The sequence below is a fragment of the Chiloscyllium plagiosum genome, unplaced genomic scaffold (genome assembly GCF_037043375.1).
Source record: "Chiloscyllium plagiosum isolate Xiang-an unplaced genomic scaffold, Cpla_swu_hap1 HiC_scaffold_34, whole genome shotgun sequence".
In the NCBI taxonomy this organism is placed as follows: domain Eukaryota; kingdom Metazoa; phylum Chordata; class Chondrichthyes; order Orectolobiformes; family Hemiscylliidae; genus Chiloscyllium; species Chiloscyllium plagiosum.
Window position 1 is genome coordinate 48,357,514 of NW_028270172.1, and position 24,006 is coordinate 48,381,519.

The window sequence follows — 24,006 nt, forward strand, 5'->3', positions numbered from 1 at the left end:
ACAATTCCATGTTATGATATCAACTGCCAAACGTAGTTGAATATTCTGTCACTAGAAATGTCTGTGCATCACATTTCAGAAATCTTTCAATATAACTCTGCTGTTGTATCCCTGTACTTTTAAAGAGAATTGACGACTACAGGCAAGATGTTGTAGCATACATTTCAATAACACTATTCTCTGCTGTACAAAATATACCACAGATTTGCTAGCATTAAGAAAACACGAAATGACATGTCTGAAAGTAACCTTGCTTCAGAAGGCAAACAGAGAGAGCAGTACCACTGCAGATTGATGCATTCCAGAAGTCACTGGAGGGGTGTATCATATGACCAGTACAATAAATTGAAATCTTTTAAAACTTGAGTTCAGATCAATGGTTTGAAGTATTAGTTGACATTGGTATGGAAATTTCAGCTGTCCATCTAGATAGATGAATTTTTTGAATGCTAGATTTAAAGCTCCTTAATCAATTAAATTTAAAAGTAGGAAATAAGTGAACAATGAAAAGCAATAAGTGTGAATGAGAGTCAAATTACAGAGTCAGACAGAATGTACAAAGGTTTTTGAGGGGGAGAAGTTTAAGAGAAGGATGATGAAAGAGAGCCAGAGTTGGGGGATGAAATACTGCCTCAGTCATTGTTTTCTTTCATTTAACTTATTGCTGATTTTACAAAATATTTTAATGCATTTGTTATACCAGTGACCTTAAAAATAAGAGGTGTGATGATGAAAATAGAAAGAAAAAATGAAAAACTGGAACAAAAATATAAAAGGAGGATAAGTTAAAAGAAAGACTTTTAATTTGAAACTTTTAAGAGTGCAAAAGATAAATGAGATGAATAAGATTGAAACAGACCAGAAAGACTGTGCAGCAAGTCAGGATACAGTATGTGGGAAACAAACTGGGAAGTGTGTGCATCAATTTGGCACGACTGCAAAGCAGACTAGAAGGAGTGTGCAGCAAATCAGTATCACTGTGAAGTAGAAACAAAGTGAGACAACAGCTTCATAGGGCAGGAGAAAGATCTGAATCAGCAGCAGCTTCTCAGTCAACAGGAAAGCACACATCAGCACTGTTGCAAAGAGTACAGCAGACCTACATGAGAAGGGCAATGACAGCAGGAGATAAAAACAGGCAGCACAGAGCCTCTTCAACTTGTTTATTCAAGAACCACAGTGTAATATCACAAGAAAAAAATAAATAATTGGTGGATACTTCTTATGTCTTTTGATCAGCCAATTGGTTTAAATCAGGCAATGTAATTACAGTTAAGAAATTCATGTTGAAATTAATTAATAGTATAGAAATGCTGGGCAGACGATGTATTGCAGTTGTAGTACATGGAGCTGATGAGCAATCCACTGTGGTCACATCTGCAGCAAATGTTGGCTGCTTGAGAAACTGGCTTAGAGTTGATAAGAGGCAGCCTGAGCTGTGGACAGTGCAACACAGGGCAGAGAGCGAGCGAGCACAAGAGAGATAGACACTTGGACACTGTTTCAGAAGACAGGCACACCCCTTAGATTCACTACATTTAATTTGATCTGTGGTCAGGGACAGGAAGGTGTGGCTGAAAGTTAAGCAAATATGGGGGTATACAATCTAACTTTGGAGGAGCTTCAGTCAGTCCCTTTATCCAATAGGCACAAGTTTTTTTCCCTAGTATGGACAAGAGCACAGACTGCAGGGAGAATGAGTGGACTGCCACAGCACTGTGATCCAGAGCACTATTCAAGTGAGGGGTTTTTTTGGGGAAAATAAATATAGTGGTACTATTCAGTGAATATATACTGCTCTCTGCATTAAAGGGAGTAGAGATGGAAATGTGTTGCTGGAAAAGCGCAGCAGGTCAGGCAGCATCTAGGGAACAGGAGAATCGACGTTTCGGGCATTAGCCCTTCTTCGGGCTAATGCCCGAAACGTCGATTCTCCTGTTCCCTAGATGCTGCCTGACCTGCTGCGCTTTTCCAGCAACACATTTCCATCTCTGATCTCCAGCATCTGCAGACCTCACTTTCCCATTAAAGGGAGTAGCCCAAAGGCTGAGTTACTTACACGGTGCCATGTTTCAGGACATCTCTTGTGCACTGGAAAGGAACTTGGACTGGGAGAGGAAGAATTCAGTTGTATTAGTGCACAAAGATACCAACAAAATAGGAGTAGGAAAGAGATCCTTTTGAGGCATTATGCAGAGCTTGGAGCTAAAACAGATTCACAAAAGAAATAACTCCAGATCACTAGTGAGCTACATTTAAATATGTAAAGATGATTAGAGGACTAAATGTGACTCAAAGATTAGTGTGGGAGAAATGAGTTCTGATTCATGGGGCACTGGCACCAGTACTGGAGAAAGAGAAATATTCCATTGCAACAGTCCTCATCTGAACTATGTTGGGACCAGTGTTCTGGCAGATTGTATAACTCCGGTTATAGATTGGGTGTTAAACTAATGGTGAGAAGGGGTCAATTCAAGAGAAAGATTAAAGAGAAAATGAAAAAGAAAGAGAGGAGAGGTGTAGGCTAGTGGAGATGTGCATGATATTCAGTGTCACAGGAAGGGATAGAAAATATACACAGAAAAGTGTAGCAGAAATTAGAACCATGGCAAGAGATGTGGTAAAAAGTCAAAACTTAAGGATGTTTATCTGATTACACATAGCAATTTGCAATAAGATACATGAGTTGACTGCACAAATATAAATACATGAAAGTGACTTGAAAGCTAGTACGGAGACATGGTTACAGGATAACCAAGGCTAGTAACTCAATAACTTTACTGACAAACCTATGGGATAGGTTTGTCAGTAAAGGACTTTATCAGTTTGGTGGAAAGAGTGATATAGGTGCAATAGATCATGTTATGGAATCAATTTGGATGGAAATAAGGAATGGCAAGTGAAAGGCATCATGGATGGGAGTCATCTATAGGCTGAAGGGTTGCCTCACTGTAGGACAAAGAATTAAAAGATGTTAAGAGGTGCATTGGACAGACAAATTGTCACAGGTGATTTTAATCTACATATTGACTGGACAAATCAGTTGGGCAAGTATGACGTAAAGCCATTTTTTTTAAAGGAGTACATTAAGGATTGCTTCGTAGAACAGTATGTTGCAGATCCTTTAAGAGAAATTGCTGGAGAAACTGAGCAAGTCTACAGCATCTGTGAAGAGAAAACAGCGTTAATATTTTGAGTTTGGTGACCCTTCTTCTGAACTCTGCTTTATTTTCATTTTGTAGAACCTACCTGGGAACAGATTATTTTAAATTTAGTAATGTTTAGTGAGGTAGGATGAATAAGATCTCATAGGTAAGGATGCTGCAGAGGAAAATCACAACATAATAGAATTTAAAATTCAGTTTAAGAAAGAACAATTCAAGTTTCAAACCAATGTCATCATCTTAAATGAGGGCAATGACAGAGGTATGAAAATGTGTTTCCAATGAGCTGGGAAAATAAACTAAAGAGAAAGTGGCAGATATTTAAACAGGTATTTCAAAAAGCTCACCAAATTTTATTCCTGTCAAAGAGAAGAACCTGATGAGCAGGATAAGCCACCTGAGGTCAAAGATGGTCAAGGAAATGTTCAATTAAAAATGAAGGCATATAAAATGGTAAAAGCTAATGGTAGACCAGATAATTGGGCATCTGTTTGGAACCAGATGACTAAAAATCAAAAGAGGAGGAGAAAATTGATTACGACAGTAAATTGGCATGAAATATAAAAGCAAACAGAAACAGTCTCTAAAGGTATAAGAAAAGAAAGAGTAGCTAAAGTAAGTGTGAAAAAGGATGCAACTGGGGAATTGATAAGGGACATCAGGGAAACAGTAGATAACTTAAACCAATGTTTTACATTGGTCTTTATGATGGAGGACACTCTAAGTATCCTAAAGTTAACAGCTAAACAGGGTGGTAAATGGAGGAAAGAATTTATAACAGTTCCAATCATGAGGAACAAAGTACCTAACGGGACTAAAAATAGATAAATTACCAGGACCCGATGGCCTACATCCCAATATTTTAAAGTTGTTACACACACAGTGGAGACATTGGTCCAAATATTCGGAAAGTACTAATATGATGCCCCTGTTCAAGAAGAGAGAGAGTGATGAAAGCAGGAAACTATAGGCTAGTTAGCATAACAATTTATTATTGGGAAAAGGCTAGAATCTACTATTAAAGAAAAAAATAGCAAGGCATTCAAAATTAATGCAATCAAATTCCTTCCTAAGGGCATTATGGGTGTACCTACAGTACTTGGACTGCAGCGGTTCATGAAGGTAGCTCACCACCACTTTCTCAAAGGCAACTCGGGACAGACAATAAATGCTAGCCCAGCCAGACACACCCACTTCCTACAATTGAATAAAGAACTAGTGTTGTGTATTTGGATTTTTTAGAAGGCTTTAAATAAGTAACACATAAAAGGTTAATGCAAAAGAAAGGAGCTCGCACTATTAGTATTAGGATGGTTTGAGGATTGGTTAACACAGAAAAGAGTCAGAATTAATGGGTCTTTTTCAGGATAGAAAGACTAATGGAGTGTCACAAGTGTCAGTCCTAGGCTTTCAATTATTTACAATCTATATTAATGATTTGGAGGAGGGGGGCAGAGCATAATGTATCCAAATTTGCTAATGATATAAAGATAGGTGAGAGGGTATGTTGTGGATGAAAACATAAGAAACCGGCAAGGAGATACAGATGAGTGAGTGAGCAAGCAAAAATGGGGTTTAATGGTGGAAAATGTGAGGTCTCACACTTTTGGTCAGAAGTATCACAATGTGCTCTTATTTCAATGGAGAGAGAGTCCAAAAAGGTGCAGACAGAGGGATCAGAGTGTTCATGGACATGAAATCAAAGAAGTTAGTGTAAAGTGCAGCAAGTAATTAAGGCAGCAAATAGAATTTTGTCCTTTTTTGCTGGGGCTCTGGAGTTTGAAAACAAGGAAGTCTTGTTACAACTGTACAGGGTGTTGGTGAGACTGCATTTGGAGTCTTTGCACTTTTGGTTTCCCATCATTTCAAGAAGAATATACTGGCGTTGGAAGCTGTCAAAAGGAGATTCCTAGACTTAGTCCTGGAATGAAAGGATTGACATCTTTATTTGTTAGAAAGTCTAGAAGAACAGAGTGGTGATCCTATTGAAATATATAGGATTCTGAGGGGGTTTGACAGGGTAGGTGTTAAGAAGATGTTTCCACTAGTGGGGGACTCAAATAGGGAACATAGTAACAAAAAGGAGACACGCGTTAAAACTTGAGATGCAAAGGAATTTCTTCTTAGAGATGGTAGTAAGTATCCGGAATTCACTACCCGAGAGTTGTGGATGCTAGGTTACTGAAAATACTTAAAAGAAGAGCTGGATAGATTTTCCAAACATGAGGAACGTGATGGCTATGCTGAGCTGGCACAAAAGACATGTTGAGGCCTGGGATAGATCCACAATAATCTTGTCGAATGGTGGGGCCAAATCCTGTTCCTGTTTCTTAAGTTAAAAATTTAAATTAGACACTATACAATTATTTCAATGTTGAAATACATCCTCAAGAAAGAAAGGTATTCATAAATTCTACATAAACAGTAGGAGGCTCCATCCTGTACTGACAATAGTCCAATCTTGAAGATTCACAGCAGTGAGACTATTAACAGTATGGAGATCTGCAACAGCATTAAAATGTTGTGATCTCACTTGCACTGAAAATCAAAGTTGTGCCCTCTGGTGGAACACCTGCTGATGCTTCCACTTGGTCAGTATCTTACGGGTCAGGGACCTGTCATTTGAGAATCTGAACTGATTATCCTGAATTTACACTTATTTTAGTACAGCCAGTAGCAGGTGTAGAGTCTGCTAAAGAGCACGGCTATTTGAGCCCAAACCAACATGAACATTGAAACACTAACTCCCCAGCTTCCCTCCTAAGCTCAGCATCCCTGACTCAATCCCAACTTTTGTATTCTGCAAATCACTTATTTATTTAAACCATGCCGTCCAAAAAATCACCAATATGATTATTTGAATTGGGTAAATGTTAAGTCAAACCAAGAAAAGAACAATACAAAATGAATACAATCCAACTAAATAAGTTTTATTTGCTTTTAAATAATTTTCATGCTGAATGCATTGTTGCATGAAGGGAATTGTTGAAATTAATTACTTAACACGTTGAATTATATAGATAAGCTGCAGAACTGGGCAGAAAGGTGGCAAATGGAGTTCAATGTAGCTAAGTGTGAGGTGATTCACTTTGGTAAGAGTAACAAAAAGATGGGGTACTGGGCTAATGGTCGGATACTTGGTAGTGTGGATGAGCAGAGAGATCTTGGTGTCCATGTACACAGATCTTTGAAAGTTGCCACCCAGGTAAATAGTGCGGTGAAGGCATATGGCGTACTGGCTTTTATTGGTAGAGGAATTGAGTTCCGGAGTACTGAGGTCATGTTGCAGTTGTATAAGACTCTGGTGCGGCCGCATCTGGAGTATTGTGTGCAGTTTTGGTCGCCATACTTTAGGAAGGATGTGGATGCACTGGAACGGATGCAGAGGAGGTTTACCAGGATGTTGCCTGGTATGGTAGAAAGATCGTATGAGGAAAGGCTGAGGCATTTGGGGTTGTTTTCATTGGAGAAAAGAAGGTTTAGGGGTGACTTGATAGAAGTGTACAAGATGATGAGGGGTTTAGATAGGGTCGACAGTGAGAATCTTTTTCCACATATGGAGTCAGCTATTACAAGGGGGCATAGCTTTAAATTAAGGGGAGGTAGGTATAGGACAGATGTTAGGGGTAGGTTCTTTACTCAGCGAGTCGTGAGTTCATGGAATGCCCTGCCAGTAGCAGTGGTGGACTCTCCCTCATTATGGGCATTTAAGCGGGCATTGAATAGGCATATGGAGGATAGTGGGCTAGTGTAGGTTAGGTGGGCTTGGATCGGCGCAACATCGAGGGCCGAAGGGCCTGGACTGCACTGTATTCTTCTATGTTCTATGTAATTGTTAAAGCAGTTCTGCCTTTTTAAAATGTGGGATAGAACAAAGAACAAAGAAAATTTACAGCCCAGGAACAGGCCCTTCGGCCCTCCAAGACGATCCAAATCCACTGTCTAAACCTGTCGCAAAACTCCTAAGCATCTGTATTCCTCTGCTCCCCACCTACTCATGCATCTGTCCAGGCGCACCTTAAATGAATCTATCGTGCCTGCCTCTACCACCTCTGCTAGCAACACATTCCAGGTACCTACCACCCTCTGTGTGAAGTATTTGCCACGTGTATCCCTCTTAAACTTTTCACCTCTCACCTTGAAAGCGTGACCTCTCGTTATTGAATCCTTCACCCTGGGAAAAACCTGATCTCCATCTACCCTTTCTATACCCTTCAAGATTTTGTAGACCTCAATCAGGTCCCCCCCCTCAATCTCCTTTTTTCTAATGAAAACAATCCTAACCTACTCAACCTCTCTTCATAGCTAGCATCTTCCATGCCAGGCAACATCCTCGTAAACCTTCTCTGCACCCTCTCCAAATCGTCCATATCCTTTTGGCAATGTGGTGACCAGAACTGTACGCAGTATTCTAAATGTGGCCGAACCAATGTCTCGTACAATTTTAACATGGCCTGCCAGCTCTTATACTCAATACCCTGTCCGATGAAGGCAAGCATACCATATGCCTTCTTGACCACTCTACCCACCTGTGCAGCAACCTTCAGGGTACAATGGACCTGAACTCCTAGATATCTCTGCTCATCAACCTTTCCCAAGACTCTTATGTTTACTGTATAATTCGCTCTAGAAATAGACTACCCAAAATGCATCACTTCACATTTGCCTGGATTGAACTCCATCTGCCACTTCTCCGCCCAACTCCCCAGTCTATCTATATTCTCTTGTATTTTTTGACAGTCCCCTATGCTTTCTGCTACTCCACAAATCTTCATGTCATCTGCAAACTTGCTGACCATACCAACAGTGCCCTCTTCCAGATCACTTATGTATACCACAAACAACAGTGGCTCCAGCACTGATCCCTGTGGAACACCACTGGTCACCTTTCTCCAGGTGAGAAAACTCCCTTCAACTACTACTACTCTATCTCCTGTTGCTCAACCAGTCCTTTATCCACCTAGGTAGAACACCCTGCACACCATGTGATCTCACTTTCTACATTAGTTTACCATGGGGAACCTTATCAAATGCCTTACTAAAGTCCATGTAAATGACATCTACAGCCCTTCCTTCATCTATCAACTTGGTCACTTCCTCAAAGAACTCTATTAAGTTGGTAAGGCACGATGTCCCTCACACAAAACCATGTTGCCTATCACAGATAAGCCCATTCGTTTCCAAATATAAATAGATTTTATCCCTCAGTACCTTCTCCAGCAACTTTCCCACCACTGATGTCAGGCTCACTGATCTGCAGTTACCCGGAATATCCTTATTACCTTTCTTGTATGGGGTCAACATGAGCAACCCTCCAGTCCCAGTCCTCTGCACCTCACCTGTGTTTAAGGATGCTACAAAGATATATGTCAGGGCCCCAGCTATTTCCTCTCTCATCTCCCTCAGCAACCTGGGATAGATGCCATCCGGTCCTGGGGATTTGCCCACCCCTAGCCTACCCAACACATCTTCCCTACTTATGTCAACGTGATCCAGAGTAATCAAACTTCTATCTTTAATCTCAATATTCATCATGTTCCTCTCTTCAGTGAACACTGATGCAAAGTAATCATTAGAATCTCACCCATTTCTTCAGGTTCAACACACAGCCTTCCTTCCTTATCCTTTAATGGACCAATCCTTTCTCTAGTTACCCGCTTGCTTCTTATAAAAGAATAAAAGGCTTTGGGATTCTCCTTAATTCCGCTCGCTAAAGCTATTTCATGACCCCTTTTATCCCGCTTGATTCCTCGTTTAAGACTGGTCCTACTCTCCCGATATTCCTCCAGGGCCCGTTCTGTTCTTAGCTGCCTGGACCTTATGTACGCTTCTCTGTCTCACCACATTTCCTTGCTGTACAACTCGAACGCTATTTGGCTATAACATTTCATCATCTTATTTTAGATGACCATAGAGATCACTTCATTAGTTATGTCAATGGCCAAAAATATTCAGTTACACAAATTTTCACTGTTTTAACATCACAGAATAAATATATGGTCTAGATATACAGATGACTAAATTATACTATATAGATTGAGCATGAAAGTTACTTTGTATAATTTTATAACTATTCCAGAAGTGTTAAATATGTTTCATAGCTTCTAGTGTTGAAAAGCCTTAATTTTTAAAAAATATTAAAGATAATTTTTAAAATTTTGTCATTGAGCTAAACACAAAGCATGAAGTACTGCTCTTCAGTGTGACTTCCAGCACTCCATGCTGGAAGGCCATGTTTCTTGTTCCAGTGGTTGACCCTGCTGCAGGAAGAGAATGTTTTCCCTTGCAAACTGTAATCCAGGCAAAATGGGCAGTCAGCAATATTAGTCACAGTTTTGCTGCTGACAGAAAGATACAAATAATCATGTTTCGATGATTGCTTGCTACCACTTACTAAATCAGTCAGAGAAGGAAAAGATGGCATAAGTCAGAGGGTAACAACTTATAGTTAGAGAATGATGGAAGAAAAAAAAAGGCCAGAATAAGACATATAAACAGGCTAAAGAGGAGGAGATAGTAAGAGAAGCATAGAAAGAGGATTTGAAGAAAAAATACAAAGTGTGGCAAACACAAGAGCAATGGAGTAAAATAGGGAACAACAGGTGGCTGTGATTTTTATTCATTTGCCTTTAATATATAAATAAATTAAAAACAACAACAATATTCAATCTGTAATGCAATCAAATTGGCAATTGAGGCTAGTAGACCTAATTGAAACATAATTGAGAAAACTACTCCAGTACATTATCTATTAAGATGCCTAAACAAAACTCAGATTTATTGTGGACACTAATTAACTGGCTTTGTCGTCATCTTATTAGTAATGCAATTTATTTTTGCCAATACAGATACTAAGATGAATAGAAATGACTACAAATCAAGATTTTCAGATTACAACGCAATCACATACCATGAATTTCATATATAGCTTTTGATCCTGCTCTTTTATGAAGTTCATCAATGTTCTGAGTGATGACCACAACCTTTCTGCCTTGCTTGCTCAGTCTAGCCTCACATTCAGCAATAGCAATGTGTGCAGCATTTGGGCTTTTACTCAACATCAGCTCACGGCGGTAGTGATAGAATTCCCATACTCTAGAAGGATTTCTTGCAAAAGCCTCCGGGGTAGCCAAGTCCTGTTAATAGACAAGTACACATGCAAAACACTTTTCTAAAAATAAGTATCAAGCTATCTGAGCTGGTACCCACACGTAGCTCTGAAAAGACCAGGCACCTTGATTCTACTTGGTTTGTTCGGATTGTGATTGGTGGACCTGAAGATTAGATGTGTGATGTTTAGCACTGCTTTTTCATTGACTAATAAATTCTAAATCAGAAATTATTAGTTGCAGCAACTTGATACAAATGAAAATCAATAGGAAGATGGAATTTACAGTGAAGTAGCAGTCTGTTTGATTCAACTATTCCAAGCTAATTTTAAAATTCCCAGGTGGCCCTGAAGTTGCAAGATATTAGATTAGATTAGATTAGATTAGATTACTTACAGTGTGGAAACAGGCCCTTCGGCCCAACAAGTCCACACCGACCCGCCGAAGCGCAACCCACCCATACCCCTACATTTACCCCTTTAACCTAACACTACGGGCAATTTAGCATGGCCAATTCACCTGACCCGCACATTTTTGGATTGTGGGAGGAAACCGGAGCACCCGGAGGAAACCCACGCAGACACGAGGAGAACGTGCAAACTCTACACAGTCAGTCGCCTGAGTCGGGAATTGAACCCGGGTCTCTGGCGCTGTGAGGCAGCAGTGCTAACCACTGTGCCACCGTGCCGCCCACAAAATGGTCCCTGAAGACAAAGCTGGACACAACAGCCATATACAAAAATACTTATGTGCACATTTAAACTCTTATTCAAAAGTAATTTACAAGTTATTTGCAAACATGCTTTACTATCATACAAATAAACAAGCAATTTACACAGCTGTAAAATTAGTATTAACAGTACTATTAAACTTCGCTACTTCAACTGATTTCATGTAGTTGGAATCTTACATCGAGTCGGCAATCTGTTCCATCAGAAGTTTGCCAAGGAAACAGGATTGAAAATTATCCTCCATATTTGTCCAAAACAACAACATGAGAAATGAAGATTAAATTATATATTGGACTTTATAATACTTTACTGCATAATAAGGCTACCACATGAATGTTTTAGACAACAGACTTTTGTGGTCGACAGGCAACAGGGATTAGTGCTGGAGCACAAAACCTCTCCACTTTTATTTCCCCAGATATAAAAGATGTACAAAAACTTATTTTTAATACTGTATACTTCAAGACTTGTCAGGCTCTGCTTGATTGTAAATTCATCACAGTTGGGTGAGGCTCACAATTTACTGAAAAATTTGGCACAAATTGTTTTGTGTAGACAAACCAGGTACTGAGCCAGGGTTCCCTAAATCAGTTGTGTAACATGCCATAGAAATGTCACAGTATCAGCCCAGCCCTGAGTTGAGAACCAAATCCAAGAGGTGCAAGTAATGTCTCAAATTGTGAAATTCAATTTGCATAGCAGTGTTATCAGATTTAACCCATCTGCTTCACTAACATCTTTCAGGGAAGAAAAATTTACCATCCTTATCCAGCTTGACTGCAGACCCAAAGCAAGATGGCTGACTCTTAACTACCATCTGGGGAACAAATGCTTGCCTCGCCAGAGATGTCCACATCTCATGAACAATTTTTTTAAAATGTTGTAAAGGTCTTGGTTTTGAGAGTAAAGTCTCTAGGGAAAAGAATGGTGCAGTGACGTCAGTTGACTAGATGACTAGTGCTGAAAATGTGTTGCTGGAAAAGCGCAGCAGGTCAGGCAGCATCCAAGGAGCAGGAGAATCAACGTTTCGGGCATGAGCCCTTCTTCAGGAATGAGGAAAGTGTGTCCAGCAGGCTAAGATAAAAGGTAGGGAGGAGGGACTTGGGGGAGGGGCGTTGGAAATGCGATAGGTGGAAGGAGGTCAAGGTGAGGGTGATAGGCCAGAGTGGGGTGGGGGCAGAGAGGTCAGGAAGAAGATTGCAGGTTAGGAAGGCAGTGCTGAGTTCGAGGGATTTGACTGAGACAAGGTGGGGGGAGGGGAAATGAGGAAACTGGAGAAATTTGAGTTCATCCCTTGTGGTTGGAGGGTTCCTAGGCGGAAGATGACTAGTGTACAGTTCAGAGTAGTGCTAACAGAACGAAGTTTGATCCCCTTTCCAGGTGAAGTAGACTTGTTCTCGTTGCGCTGTTCTCGTTGCCCTGTTCTGTAGTAAAGTCATGGCATAAGCTAAAGCTATCTTAAGAAGGGGATCAAAGGAAAAACAAAATAAGTCTGAAAAATTCTGAAGTCAAAACAAATGGTGGAAATTGAAATAAAGATTGAAACTTGCAGTATGTGGGAAAGATGTTGCTTTTACTTGGAATAAGTAACAAGAGAGCTTCATGTTGACTTATTTTCACTCAGATCTTGCCGTACATTTCTAGCAATTTATGAATTAACTTGTTTTCAACTTAAGTATGTTGCATGAGAGCCAAGTCATCAATTGGTGCTGAATTAGAGATTAACAGTTTATGGTTACAGTTGGTTCCATGTTTTGGATGTACCATCAATATTTGCACAGCAATTCCACAGAAGGGGAAAAACAAATATGCATTACCCTAGCTCACCGCTTAACATTATACTGGCATTGAATAATGGCTGATAAAAACGTTGGAATTATTAACAAAAACCTCAGTTTTATAAACTCAGGGTAACAGCCACTGCAAACCACAATCCTCAGCCTTCCTTCACATCATGGCATTTACAGTCTCTTCCTTTAAATAAAAAATGCAACCCAATTGTTGCTGAAGCTTTTGAATTCTTTAAAAAATAAATGAATCACCTACAATCAGAGACTGCACTTTAACATAAAATTTCCAAAATGCATCAGATTCCCCGATCGGTTTTGTGGGTTACATGGACATACCTGGGCTTGCCATTTCCTCCAAAAGCCCCCTTTTCCACGGAAGGTGGGAACTCCACTCTCTGCACTAGCTCCAGCGCCTGTTAAAATGGTTATGTGCTTGGCTTTCGCAAAGACTTCCCGAAATTCAGCCAAATCTTTAAAACAAATTATGACATTTACAAACAAGATATGCATATTAGACAAAGATTCAAAGGGTATAATAATCTGGAAAATCTGAACAGGATGGGGCTCCGAAAACATGAAGTAGTAAGAATGTAGAAACATAGGGTGGCCAAGGCAATTAACACAGTTGCATTTTAAGGTGAGCTAGAAGGGACATTATTGAGCCAGGAAGAGGAAGTTATGTTGAAAGCAAGTGAAGGAAAGAGGTGGTATTAGCTTATGTGCAAGATAATACTGGCAGACCTGTCAGCAAATGACCTGCCCTGCACAGTGAAATCTTTTGCTATGTTAGGCAGAACAGCAGAATTAGCCTTCTTTTTCTCATGGGAGTTTTAACATCATGGCAGGCTCGAGAGTCCAGATACGCATGTTCAAAAATGATAAACCAACTGAAATAACATCTCAAGTCATAACAGTGACAAAAGTCTATTCTTCTGTAAACTTGTTAACTATGATTAGATTAGATTAGATTAGATTATTTACAGTGTGGAAACAGGCCCTTCGGCCCAACAAGTCCACACCGACCCGCTGAAGCGCAACCCACCCATACCCCTACATTTACCCCTTATTACCTAACACTAAGGGCAATTTAGCATGGCCAATTCACCTAACCTGCACATCTTTGGACTGTGGGAGGAAACCGGAGCACCCGGAGGAAACCCACGCAGACACGGGGAGAACGTGCAAACTCCACACAGTCAGTCGCCGGAGTCGGGAATTGAACCCGGGTGTCTGGCGCTGTGAGGCAGCAGTGCTAACCACTGTGCCACCGTGCTGCTTCACAATAATTATAATTAACCTCAATATACAATTTTGCAGGTATTACGTTTGAGAAGACTTGCATTTAGATCGTGCCTGTCATGATCTAAAATAATTTAGATTAGAATGGTGATGGAAAAGCACAGCAGTTCAGGCAGCATCCGAGGAGCAGTAAAATCGATGTTTCGGGCAAAAGCCCTTCATCAGGAATACAGGCTGCCTGAACTGCTGTGCTTTTCCAGCACCATTCTAATCTAAACTTTGGTTTCCAGCATCTGCAGTCATTGTTTTTACCTGATCTAAGATAATCCCAAAACACTTTATACAGCCAATTAAATACTTTTCAAATACCTTATCCAATCATTTGGATCACAGGGCTCAGAATGAATTAGTAATATAATCTCTTAGCAACTAGTCAACTGTATATTGTCAGGAGTTAGAACATACCAAAGTACAACTTCAGAGTGTCTGCACTTCTAATTTAGAGCCACACTTAAGAATCAGTGCTACTCTGTTTTAGCCCTATCACTGAAGACACATTGCCGTCCAGCTTGGATGGGGGAGAAGCAATGAATTTATCCATAAATATTTGTTCATCACATGCAACACATTATGGACTCTGGTCGTGCAGTGGTAGTCAACATCATACAGCATAAGCCCTTCGAGTCACCACGTCTATGCTGACCAATAAACACCAAACTACATTAATCCCATTCACCTTCACTCGGTCTACAGGTCTGGAATTTTAAGTGCTCATCCAGATGCTTCTTAAATGGTGCAAGAGTATCTGCCTCCACCGTCCTCTGAAGCAGCACATTCTGTATTTCCATCACTCTCTGGACGAAAATCTTTCTTTCCCAGATTTCCTCTAAACCTTTTACTCCTCACCTTCAACTTATGAACTCTGGCCACAATCTACCCTATCTATGCCTCTCACGTTTGTATACCTCAATCAGATCCACCTCTTCGGCTTCCTCTGCTCCAAGGAAAACAAACTCAGCCTATCCAGTCTCTCCCATAACTGACTTTTCATCCCAGGAACATCCTGGTGAATCTTTTCTGCACTTGCTCCAGTGCAATCAGGGTTCCAGAAGAGTTGGAAGCTTCAGTTAAAGATTCCTAGCTGCTTTCTCTGACATCACTCCTGATGTTGTTTCTATCTGAATTTACCTTTTTGCCGAGGAGTGTGTTTATGGGATATCATCATATTGGAACAGTTAATTAGTTTATAGAAAAATAAAATTATGAAGGAAATAGGTAAGATAGAAGCAGAGACGATGCTTCCACTGGCAGGTGACATTGGAACAAGACGGCATAGCTTCACATTAAAGGAAGCAGACTTAGGACTGAATTAAGGATGAACTTCTTAACCCAAAGGGTTGTGAATATGTGGAATGTCTGCCCAGTGAAGTAGTTGAGGCTTCCTCATTGAACGTTTTTAAAGTTTGTAAGTTTTCTTGCTGAGATGGCAGGTTTGTTTTCAGACGTTTCATCACCGTGCTAGGTAACATCATCAGTGGGCCTCCGGTGAAGTGCTGGGGTTCTGTCCCGCTTTCTATTTATGTGTCTTGGTCAGTTACGGTTACGGTGGGCGATACCATTTCCAGTTCTTTTTCTCAGAGCTTGGTAAATGGGGTCTAAATTGATGTGTTTATTGATGCAATTCTGGTTTGAATGCTAGGCCTCTAGGAATTCCTGTACATGTCTCTGTTTAGCCTGCCCTAGGATGGATGTGCTGTCCCACTTGACGTAAGGATACTAGTAATAGTGACAGACAGAATGGCTGCAGAATGCCAAGAGAAATAACTAAAGACGCCCACAACTGACTCTACAAATATATATCGGGAAATTTCATGCCAAAAAAATTTATACACCAATGCAACAGAGCATGAATGGACAAGCACACAAGAACGAGCCATCAGTATCAAACAACAGCAGACCAAAGAAAAATAAAAAAACCTTATCCCTACAAGAAAACCTGGACAAGCTCACACAAAAGAACACAGACAATTCAGAAGCTTGGATTAAAAATCAATCAGACCGACCACTAACTGACACAGAAAAAGCTGTCCTGGTAAGAGGGATGAACTACAACTACAGAGGCGCAGACAAAAAGCCGTTCTTAGCAGAAATGGATTCGTGGAAGACAATGGACTCATGGAAGAAACCCAGCAGGCTATCTGACAGACAGTTGTACTAACTCTAAGAATGAAGGAAACACCCTCAACACACAGGAAAGGAAAGCCCTGGAAGGAATCAGAAAAGGCAGAAACATTGTAGTCCTACGGGCAGACAAAGGGCGCATGACCATCAGAACAGAACACAGTACATTGAAAACTGCTCACAGATACCGATACTTACCAACAGGTGGCGATCAACCCAACTCCACAGCTGGAAAACCATATCACAACTAAATTGAAGAAGCCAGGCCAAATTAACAAGTCAAATGTCCAAAAAATCAAACCGGATGGATCCAACACACCCCGCTTCTATGGATTACCTAAGGTACACAAACCAGGGTCTCTCCTCAGACCCATAGTCTCATTCCCTGGCACACCGACATACAGACTAGCAAAGGAACTCCACCATAAACGGAAATACCTAGTAGAAGACTCGTGCCACTCCATCCACTCCACCAAAGAATTCCTGAACAGCAAAGACACCAAGATAGAAGAGGATGAAATAATGGTCTCCTTTGACGTGACAGCCCTATTCACATCAATTAACATCAACCTAGCCAAAGAAACACTCAGTGCACGACGAGACGAACCGAGGACAGAAACACCAGACAGTACCCACTCCATCAGCATCTTCAACCTAGCAGACTTCACTACCCACTCCACCTTCAATGAAAGACCAACAAACAAATCGACGGAACACCCATGGGATCACCAATACCAGGATGCTTAGCAGAAGCAGTAATGCAGAGACTCGAACGAACAGCTCTTCCCATGAACCAACCCAAACTTTGGGTCCGCTACGTGGATGACACCTTTGTCTTCACAAAACGGAACAAATTAGAGGAAGCTTACAACATTATCAACTACATCCTTACTGGCAAAATTTCACAAAAGAGCAAGAGAACAACAATAGACACCCCTTCCTAGATGTCATGGGAACAAACAGTTAATGGGGAAATGCAGACCAGTGTCTACAGGAAACCAACCAGATACTTAATACAGAAGCAATCATCCCAACACCCACAACCCCGTCCGACGAACCCGTCCGCTGCCCCCAATCCCGTCCGACGCCTCCCCCACCCCCGTCCGTCTGCCCAACCCCGTCTGAGGCCTCCCACCGCACACTCGACGCCTCCCCCAAACCCCGTCCGACGCCGCCCCCCCCGCCTCCGTCCGACGCCGCCCCCCCCGCCCCCGTCCGACGCCTCCCCACGACCCCGCCCGACGCATCCCCGCCCTACGCCTCCCCCGCCACCCAGCCCGACGCCGCCCCCCGCCCGATGCCTCCCCCCGCCACTCCCCTCACCCGTCCGACGCCTCCCCCGCCACCCTCGCCTCCGTCAGCCCCCCGACCCCGTCTGACGCCTCCCCCGCCCCCGTCCCCCCCCCCAACCCCTTCCCCGCCCCTGTCCGTGCCCCCCGACCCCTTCCCCCGCCCCCGTCCGTCCCCCCGCCCCCACCCGACGCCTCCCCGCCCCCCCTCCCACGTCCGACTCCCCCCCGCCCCTCTTCCCGATGCCACCCCGCCCCCCCCGTCCGACGCCTCCCCCCGCCCCCCCCTCCCACGTCCGACGCCTCCCCCTGCCCCGCCCCTATCCCCGTCCCTCCCCCCCCCACGCCTCCCCCCGCCCTACCCGCCCCCGTCCGACGCCTCCCCCGCCCTACCCAACCCCGTCCGACGCCTCCCCCCGCCCTACCCAACCCCGTCCGACGCCTCCCCCCGCCCTACCCAACCCCGTCCGACGCCTCCCCCCGCCCTACCCAACCCCGTCCGACGCCCCTGTCCGACACCTTCCCCCGCCAACTGCCGCCCCCCCAACCATCCAGCACTGCCCCTACTCATCCCCTCTCCGGGGCAGCTATACTGGACACCAACAACAAGACTACTGTGTGTGGGGTTAGTGTGCAGCGCGCGCACACAACACTTTACTGCAACATTTTGTCATGTTCCACCTCTGCCCTGTATAGGACAATGTTGGAGAGATTATCTGGGGAAGGATGGGGCTTTAGGGTATACCCCACTGTAGAACTCCAGGGAAAGTGTGGGGAGAGAGAGGGGGCGTAAGGTCACTCATTTGGAGACTGTGCCTGTTCAATCACTGTAAACAAAAGATGAGATCACTGTTGGAAACACTGTTGTACCTCAACAGCTACAAATCTTCTCAAAAATAGCGAATGTTTTTAAAGCTGAGATAGATAATATTTTGCGCAGGAAAAGAATTAAGGGTTATGGTGAGAGGATAAGTGAGTGAAGCTCAGGCCACAAAAAGATCAGCAGCATGGGTTCAAAGGGCCAGATGTCCTATTCCTGCTCCTGGTTCTTCTGTTCTTAACCAAATAATAGGCAGTGTAGATAAGTTTTCCAGTAATCAAGTTGTTCTAAGCTCCTTTTTTTGTTTATATTTTAACTATGGTGTTCTGTTTGTCATCTGACCAGTCACACCACATCTGGAGCATGCACTCACAACTACCTTTAAAATAAGAAAAAGTTGGGGTCTAGGCTACCTTAAAATGCTTTGAGGGGTCTGGCCTAGTCCATAACGGTTGGACAGGGTAGCTGACACATACATGAACATGTGTGCAGGACTTAAGCACATCAGGATTCTGAGGGAAGGCAAGGCAGCAGAGACAAGAGGAGTATGGTCTCATTAGTTAGTCAGAAGAAACATTTTAAAAAGCAATAGTGAAGTTCCTCCAGTGACGTATTGAGACATTGGCAGGGAGATCTGAGTAAACAGGAGTTGAAGATGGAAGGTAGTAGACAATGTAGAAACAACATACAACAAAGTAAATTGTTTTTGAGAAGAAGTCAAAAGAGAGATGATGATGTTGCAGCATGTACGGAAATAGTCTTGGTAATGGGGTGATACATGGAATCCGAAGTTCAATTTTGGATCATACAACACAAAAAAGGAATAAAATGCTTTCTGATGTCACTTGATTAAATACATTTTGCAGTTTTGCTTCTGGCTAAAAGTCACAGTGCACATTAAATTGTTACATTATCAAAAGTGGAATACACAAGTCTAAATAATGTTAAAGAAGAAAAGGACAAATGAAATAAAACTTTGGAATAATTTCTGACAACCCTTCTGCTCTCTTAGCAATCAAAATAAGTCGATATAAAATTATTTGGGGCTTTTATGGCTCAGTGGTGGTATCCCAATTATTCCAGTGGTAGAAAGTTCTGAAGAACAATAACTGGACCCAAAACATTCACTGACTTCTCTCCACAGATGCTGTCGAACCTGACATTTTTCAGCAATTTCTGTTTTTGTAATACTGAAAACCAGTTAGATGTATTTTGTGCTCAGTAGTTAGATTAACAAGTTTCCCTTCTGTCTCCATTTGCACATGTCCATACTTTGGCATAACTTAAAGCATAATATAAGCAGAAACATAAATCAGTTCATAGGTTGTTGCATGCTGTTTTGGAACAATGCCTGCCTATGTTCCTTCAGCTTGATTGCATTTCTGCTGTTGACCCAGACTATTGTACTCTTGTCTAGTCTGCAGAAGCTTTTACAAACATTGCTCTTCTAAACATACTGAACATTGCTTGAAAGGTGAAACAATCTTCTAACTATCTCTATAAAGCAACAGCAAGCATTAATACAAGGCAGTATACTACAAGTAAAGCCAATTTAAGCATTGCTGTCTTCTGATTCAGTCAGGTAAAAGCAATTAGGTAATTTATTTTTAAATGTCTTGCTACTCAAACTGCTCCAATAACTATCCATTAATCAACTTAGTTAACAAGCAGTTTTCCAAACACTAACAAACAAATTATCTCCTGTTCAAACGAACTGATCCCATTTGGTTGTAATGCCATAAACATCAAAATACACTTTCCCAAACTACCCTGAGTCTTATGATCCTGAGACAAAATAGTGCTATAAAAAAAGGACAAATGGAAGGAGAATTTGGAATCATTTTTGACAACTCCTCAGCCCTCTTAGCAATCAAAATATTTTCATATCAAATTAGTTGGGGCTCTTGTAGCACAGTGGTAGCAAGTTCCACATTCTCACTAAATACCATATTGGGTAAAGAAATTTCTCCTGAATTGCTTACTGAATTTATTAGTAAAGCTCATATTTATAATCCTTCGACTTGGCCTAGTTCCTCCGTGCACTCCCAAATGGTAACATTGCCTTATCTACCCTATTGAGCCATTTCATTATTTTAACGACTTTAGAAATCACGTGTAACCTTTCCTTTTCTACAGAAAAAGATCGCCAGCCGATTCAAAATCTTATACAATAAGTATATCCCTTGACTTCTGATTGTGAGGCAACTTCCATACCAGCCAAGAAGAGTCCCAACTTGTATTTGAAGGAAGTTAGTAAGTCAATGTTCACTTATGATCTAGCAACCTGATTAACAAACTCAGTTTTGTAGGAATAAGCAGAGCTGGCCAACATCCATACTGCCCTTATATAAGTTGGAAGGTTGAACCCATAGTCTTTTGTAATATAGTCAGTTGAAATGAAAGCTCTACACGTGCACAGTCTAGTTCCTTTGCTATTTTATAAACCTTAATTAAATCATGATACTCTTTGCTATAGCATCTTATCACCTTACTCTGAACTCTTTTCAAAGACTATATGAGTCCAAACATATGAGCAACTCAATTACATTAAATAATTGTTTGACTTTTACAATTGGGACTCTTGGTGTTCCTGAAATATTAATATCATGACCTCGATCTTTGTGTATAAGCCACAACTTCAAATTCTGCAGACGATACAAAACTTTGAAGCATTGTGAATAGTGAAGGAGATCGAGCAGAGCTTCAAAAGGACATAGGTTGAGTTTTCACGCAGAGAAACATGAAATGATTCCGTTTGGAAGAAAGCAGAGAAAAAGCAGAGAAAAACAATGTTTTTGGAGCAGCATAAACTGGAGCTGCATGTTGACACCATGTGGAATTCCAGACAAACTGACTTACGGGATTTGGCTAGGAAATTGAATTTTTTGATTGGCAATTCTATTCCATCTGGGATGCTACCAAATAACATATTAGAGTGGGAGAATTCAAAGATTTCCTGCTCATTTAAATTTAACAGTTACCCAGGAAAGGTTAGAGGATTAAAAACCTATTCTAACTGCCAGGTATCTATTACTGTTGCCCCCACAGCATATCACTGATCCCCTAACCATCCCCAAACCACCCCCAGACAGAAAGCTTCTCAACCCAACCCCATCTACTCCCCCTAAATTCCTGCCCCAGACCTGAAGTCAGCAAACTGACTAAACATTCCCAGAACAGGCACTTTCAACATTTAAATCTCTGAACATGGCACCATGACTTCTGCAAAAGGAGAAGGGGTTTCTACACCAGTTCACTTTGCTGTTGGATGTTTGGACAGGTTTGTAACAAGACATCCCTTTCCAGGAAATTCCAGCATGGAAAATATCTAAAGCAAAGTAAGTAAGTTTTAATCTAATTAGAGATGAAAATAAAGCAACTATTTCAGAATATTTGACTCAATGTAAAACAAAGGGTGCAATTGTAAGAGCAGAAAGAACTGGGTGATTGTGTGTAGAACTCATTGAAGGTGGCAGAACAGGTTGACAATGTAGTTACTAAACCATTCAGTAGTCAAGGCATTCTTATGAGAAATAAGAGCAATGAGCTTATGTTGAGCTTGTCCAAGACATTCATTCAGCCTCCACTGCAGCACTGCCTCCAGTTCCAGGAAAGATGTGAAAACACTGGAAACAGTGCAGAAAGTGTTCCCAAGAGTGGTTCCAGAGATGAGAACTTTAGGCATGAAGACAGAATCAAGAAGTTGGGTCTGTTTTCGTTGAAGAGAAGGGTGAAATGAGATGTCATGGAAGTATTCAAAAATACAAAAAGGGTTGGACACCTGAACAGACAGGGAAACTGTTTTCACACATGGAACGATCAAGTGAAAAAAATTATTTTAATGTCAAAAACAAAGGAAGCACAAGGTAAAATCCTGAGTAGTTAAGGTCTGGAATGCCCTGCCTAAATGCACAGTGCTCGTTCAATCAAGGCATTCAAAAGTGAATTAGATTATCAAATGAAAGGAATAATATGCAGGATTACAGCGAGATGGTAAGGGAATGCCACAAGATGAGATGTTCCTTCGGAGAGCCAGTGCAGATCCAATGGCCTGAACTGCCTCCTCCTACGGTGTTAACAACTGTGTTTCTACTGGACCTTTTGAGGCACAGCTTTACATGATTTTTACCCACCTCGACTATTGCGTCCACAAAGAACCTACCTGAACTTGGACGGCTGGTTTCAATCTGAGTCATTTGCAATTTCGGAGGCCGTTTAAAACAATTTCCCACCTGCGAAACAAGCTTCCTGGCAGTGAACTGAAGAAGAATCATTGCAGTGACGGGCTAGTTCTGAAACAAGAGGCATGAAACGTTAAAAGACAATGAAATCAGTGGACTGAATAAACCTGAAGTGATTCAGTTACTGCCAGCAGCTCAGTACAGACACAAACCAGGGGTGATTACACTGAGGAGAAAGTGAGGTCTGCAGATGCTGGAGATCAGAGCTGAAAATGTGTTGCTGGAAAAGCGCAGCAGGTCAGGCAGCATCCAGGGAACAGGAGAATCGACGTTTCGGGCATAAGCCCTTCTTCAGGAACCTTCCTGACCTGACCTGACCTGCTGCGCTTTTCCAGCAACACATTTTCAGCTCTGATTACACTGAGGCCAGGAATGGTGGGCAAGGGGGTGGGGCTGAAAGTACAGGAGACAAGGGCAGAGATCCCTGGGTGGGGTTAAAGTTATTCCTGACCTCTGTGTGTGTGTGTGTGTGTTTGAAAGGTCCCCCGCTGACAGTGACATGGTGCTGTCAGGAAGGTGCAGCTGGCCTCTGGCTCTGCTCGCTCACACTAAAAGCCGGCATTCGGCGGTGGTGACGGTGACAGCCCCAGGCCCCAGGCCCAACCCCTCCCCCCCTCAGCCAGCTGCAGAAACGGGGGGGAAAAAAACCCCTCCTTCCTCAGCCTCTCGGGATACACCCACCGACCGCTTCAACCGGAATTTACCTGCGCTCCCTCACAAGCGGCGGGAGAACCAGCAGACGGCAACGACCTGCACGTCCCGTCCCGTCCCGCCCCGTCGCCTCCCGCCGCACCCCGACAGAAGCGGCGGCGGCGGCGGCGGCTGCTCACACTGTGGGGAGATGTCGCCCCCTGCAGCACCGGCGGCTGGTCCTCCCAGTGACGCGTGGAGCTCAGCACGTCCGTCTGCAAGAGCCAGTGGACACAGGGCACCCAGCCAACAACCAGCCAGGACAAACCCATCCTGATCCGATAGCCTTGCAAATGGACCCACACACATCCTCTGACAGACCTATTATTCAGCCCCAATCATCATTAAAGATAGAGGACATTGCGGTGCTGGAAAGGGAGGATGTTTCCTTGGTATCCAAACTAAATTTATTTCATGGACTAACAACTGGAAAGCAAGTCTTTTCGGCTTTTTGTTCACAGACTCTCGTAGATCCACGCCCCCACCTTTGTTTACGTCAACATTTTGTTCTTCAGATAATTTTCAAATTGACCTTTGAATGCCTTTAAGGTGCCCCCATCACCTTCAAGCAGTGTATCCCAGACGTGTAAAGAATACCTTCTGAGGTTCCTTCTGTTGGACCCTGACAAAGGGCGTTGTGATAGCCGATGGTTTACACCTACTCACTCCAGTTAAGAGATTTCCTTTCTCTCCAGTATTTGTCTCAGGTCGGCAAAATAAATCAGTAATCTTTTCTCACTCACTCTTTGTAG

General features: G+C 42.4%; 1 protein-coding gene across 1 annotated transcript in view; it reads right to left on the bottom strand.

The window, feature by feature from the left end:
* Positions 1–23,403, bottom strand: part of LOC122564326 (NAD-dependent protein deacylase sirtuin-5, mitochondrial) — a 37,559-nt gene extending 14,156 nt beyond the window's left edge. Inside the window, exons 1-4 of the mRNA XM_043719040.2 lie at positions 23,269–23,403; positions 22,486–22,615; positions 13,131–13,264; positions 10,075–10,300 (exon numbers count right to left, since the gene is read on the bottom strand). Coding sequence (XP_043574975.1) covers positions 10,075–10,300; positions 13,131–13,264; positions 22,486–22,597 — 472 coding nt within the window. The 5' untranslated portion in view covers positions 22,598–22,615; positions 23,269–23,403. The remainder of the gene's footprint in view (positions 1–10,074; positions 10,301–13,130; positions 13,265–22,485; positions 22,616–23,268) is intronic.
* Positions 23,404–24,006: the final 603 nt, after the last annotated feature.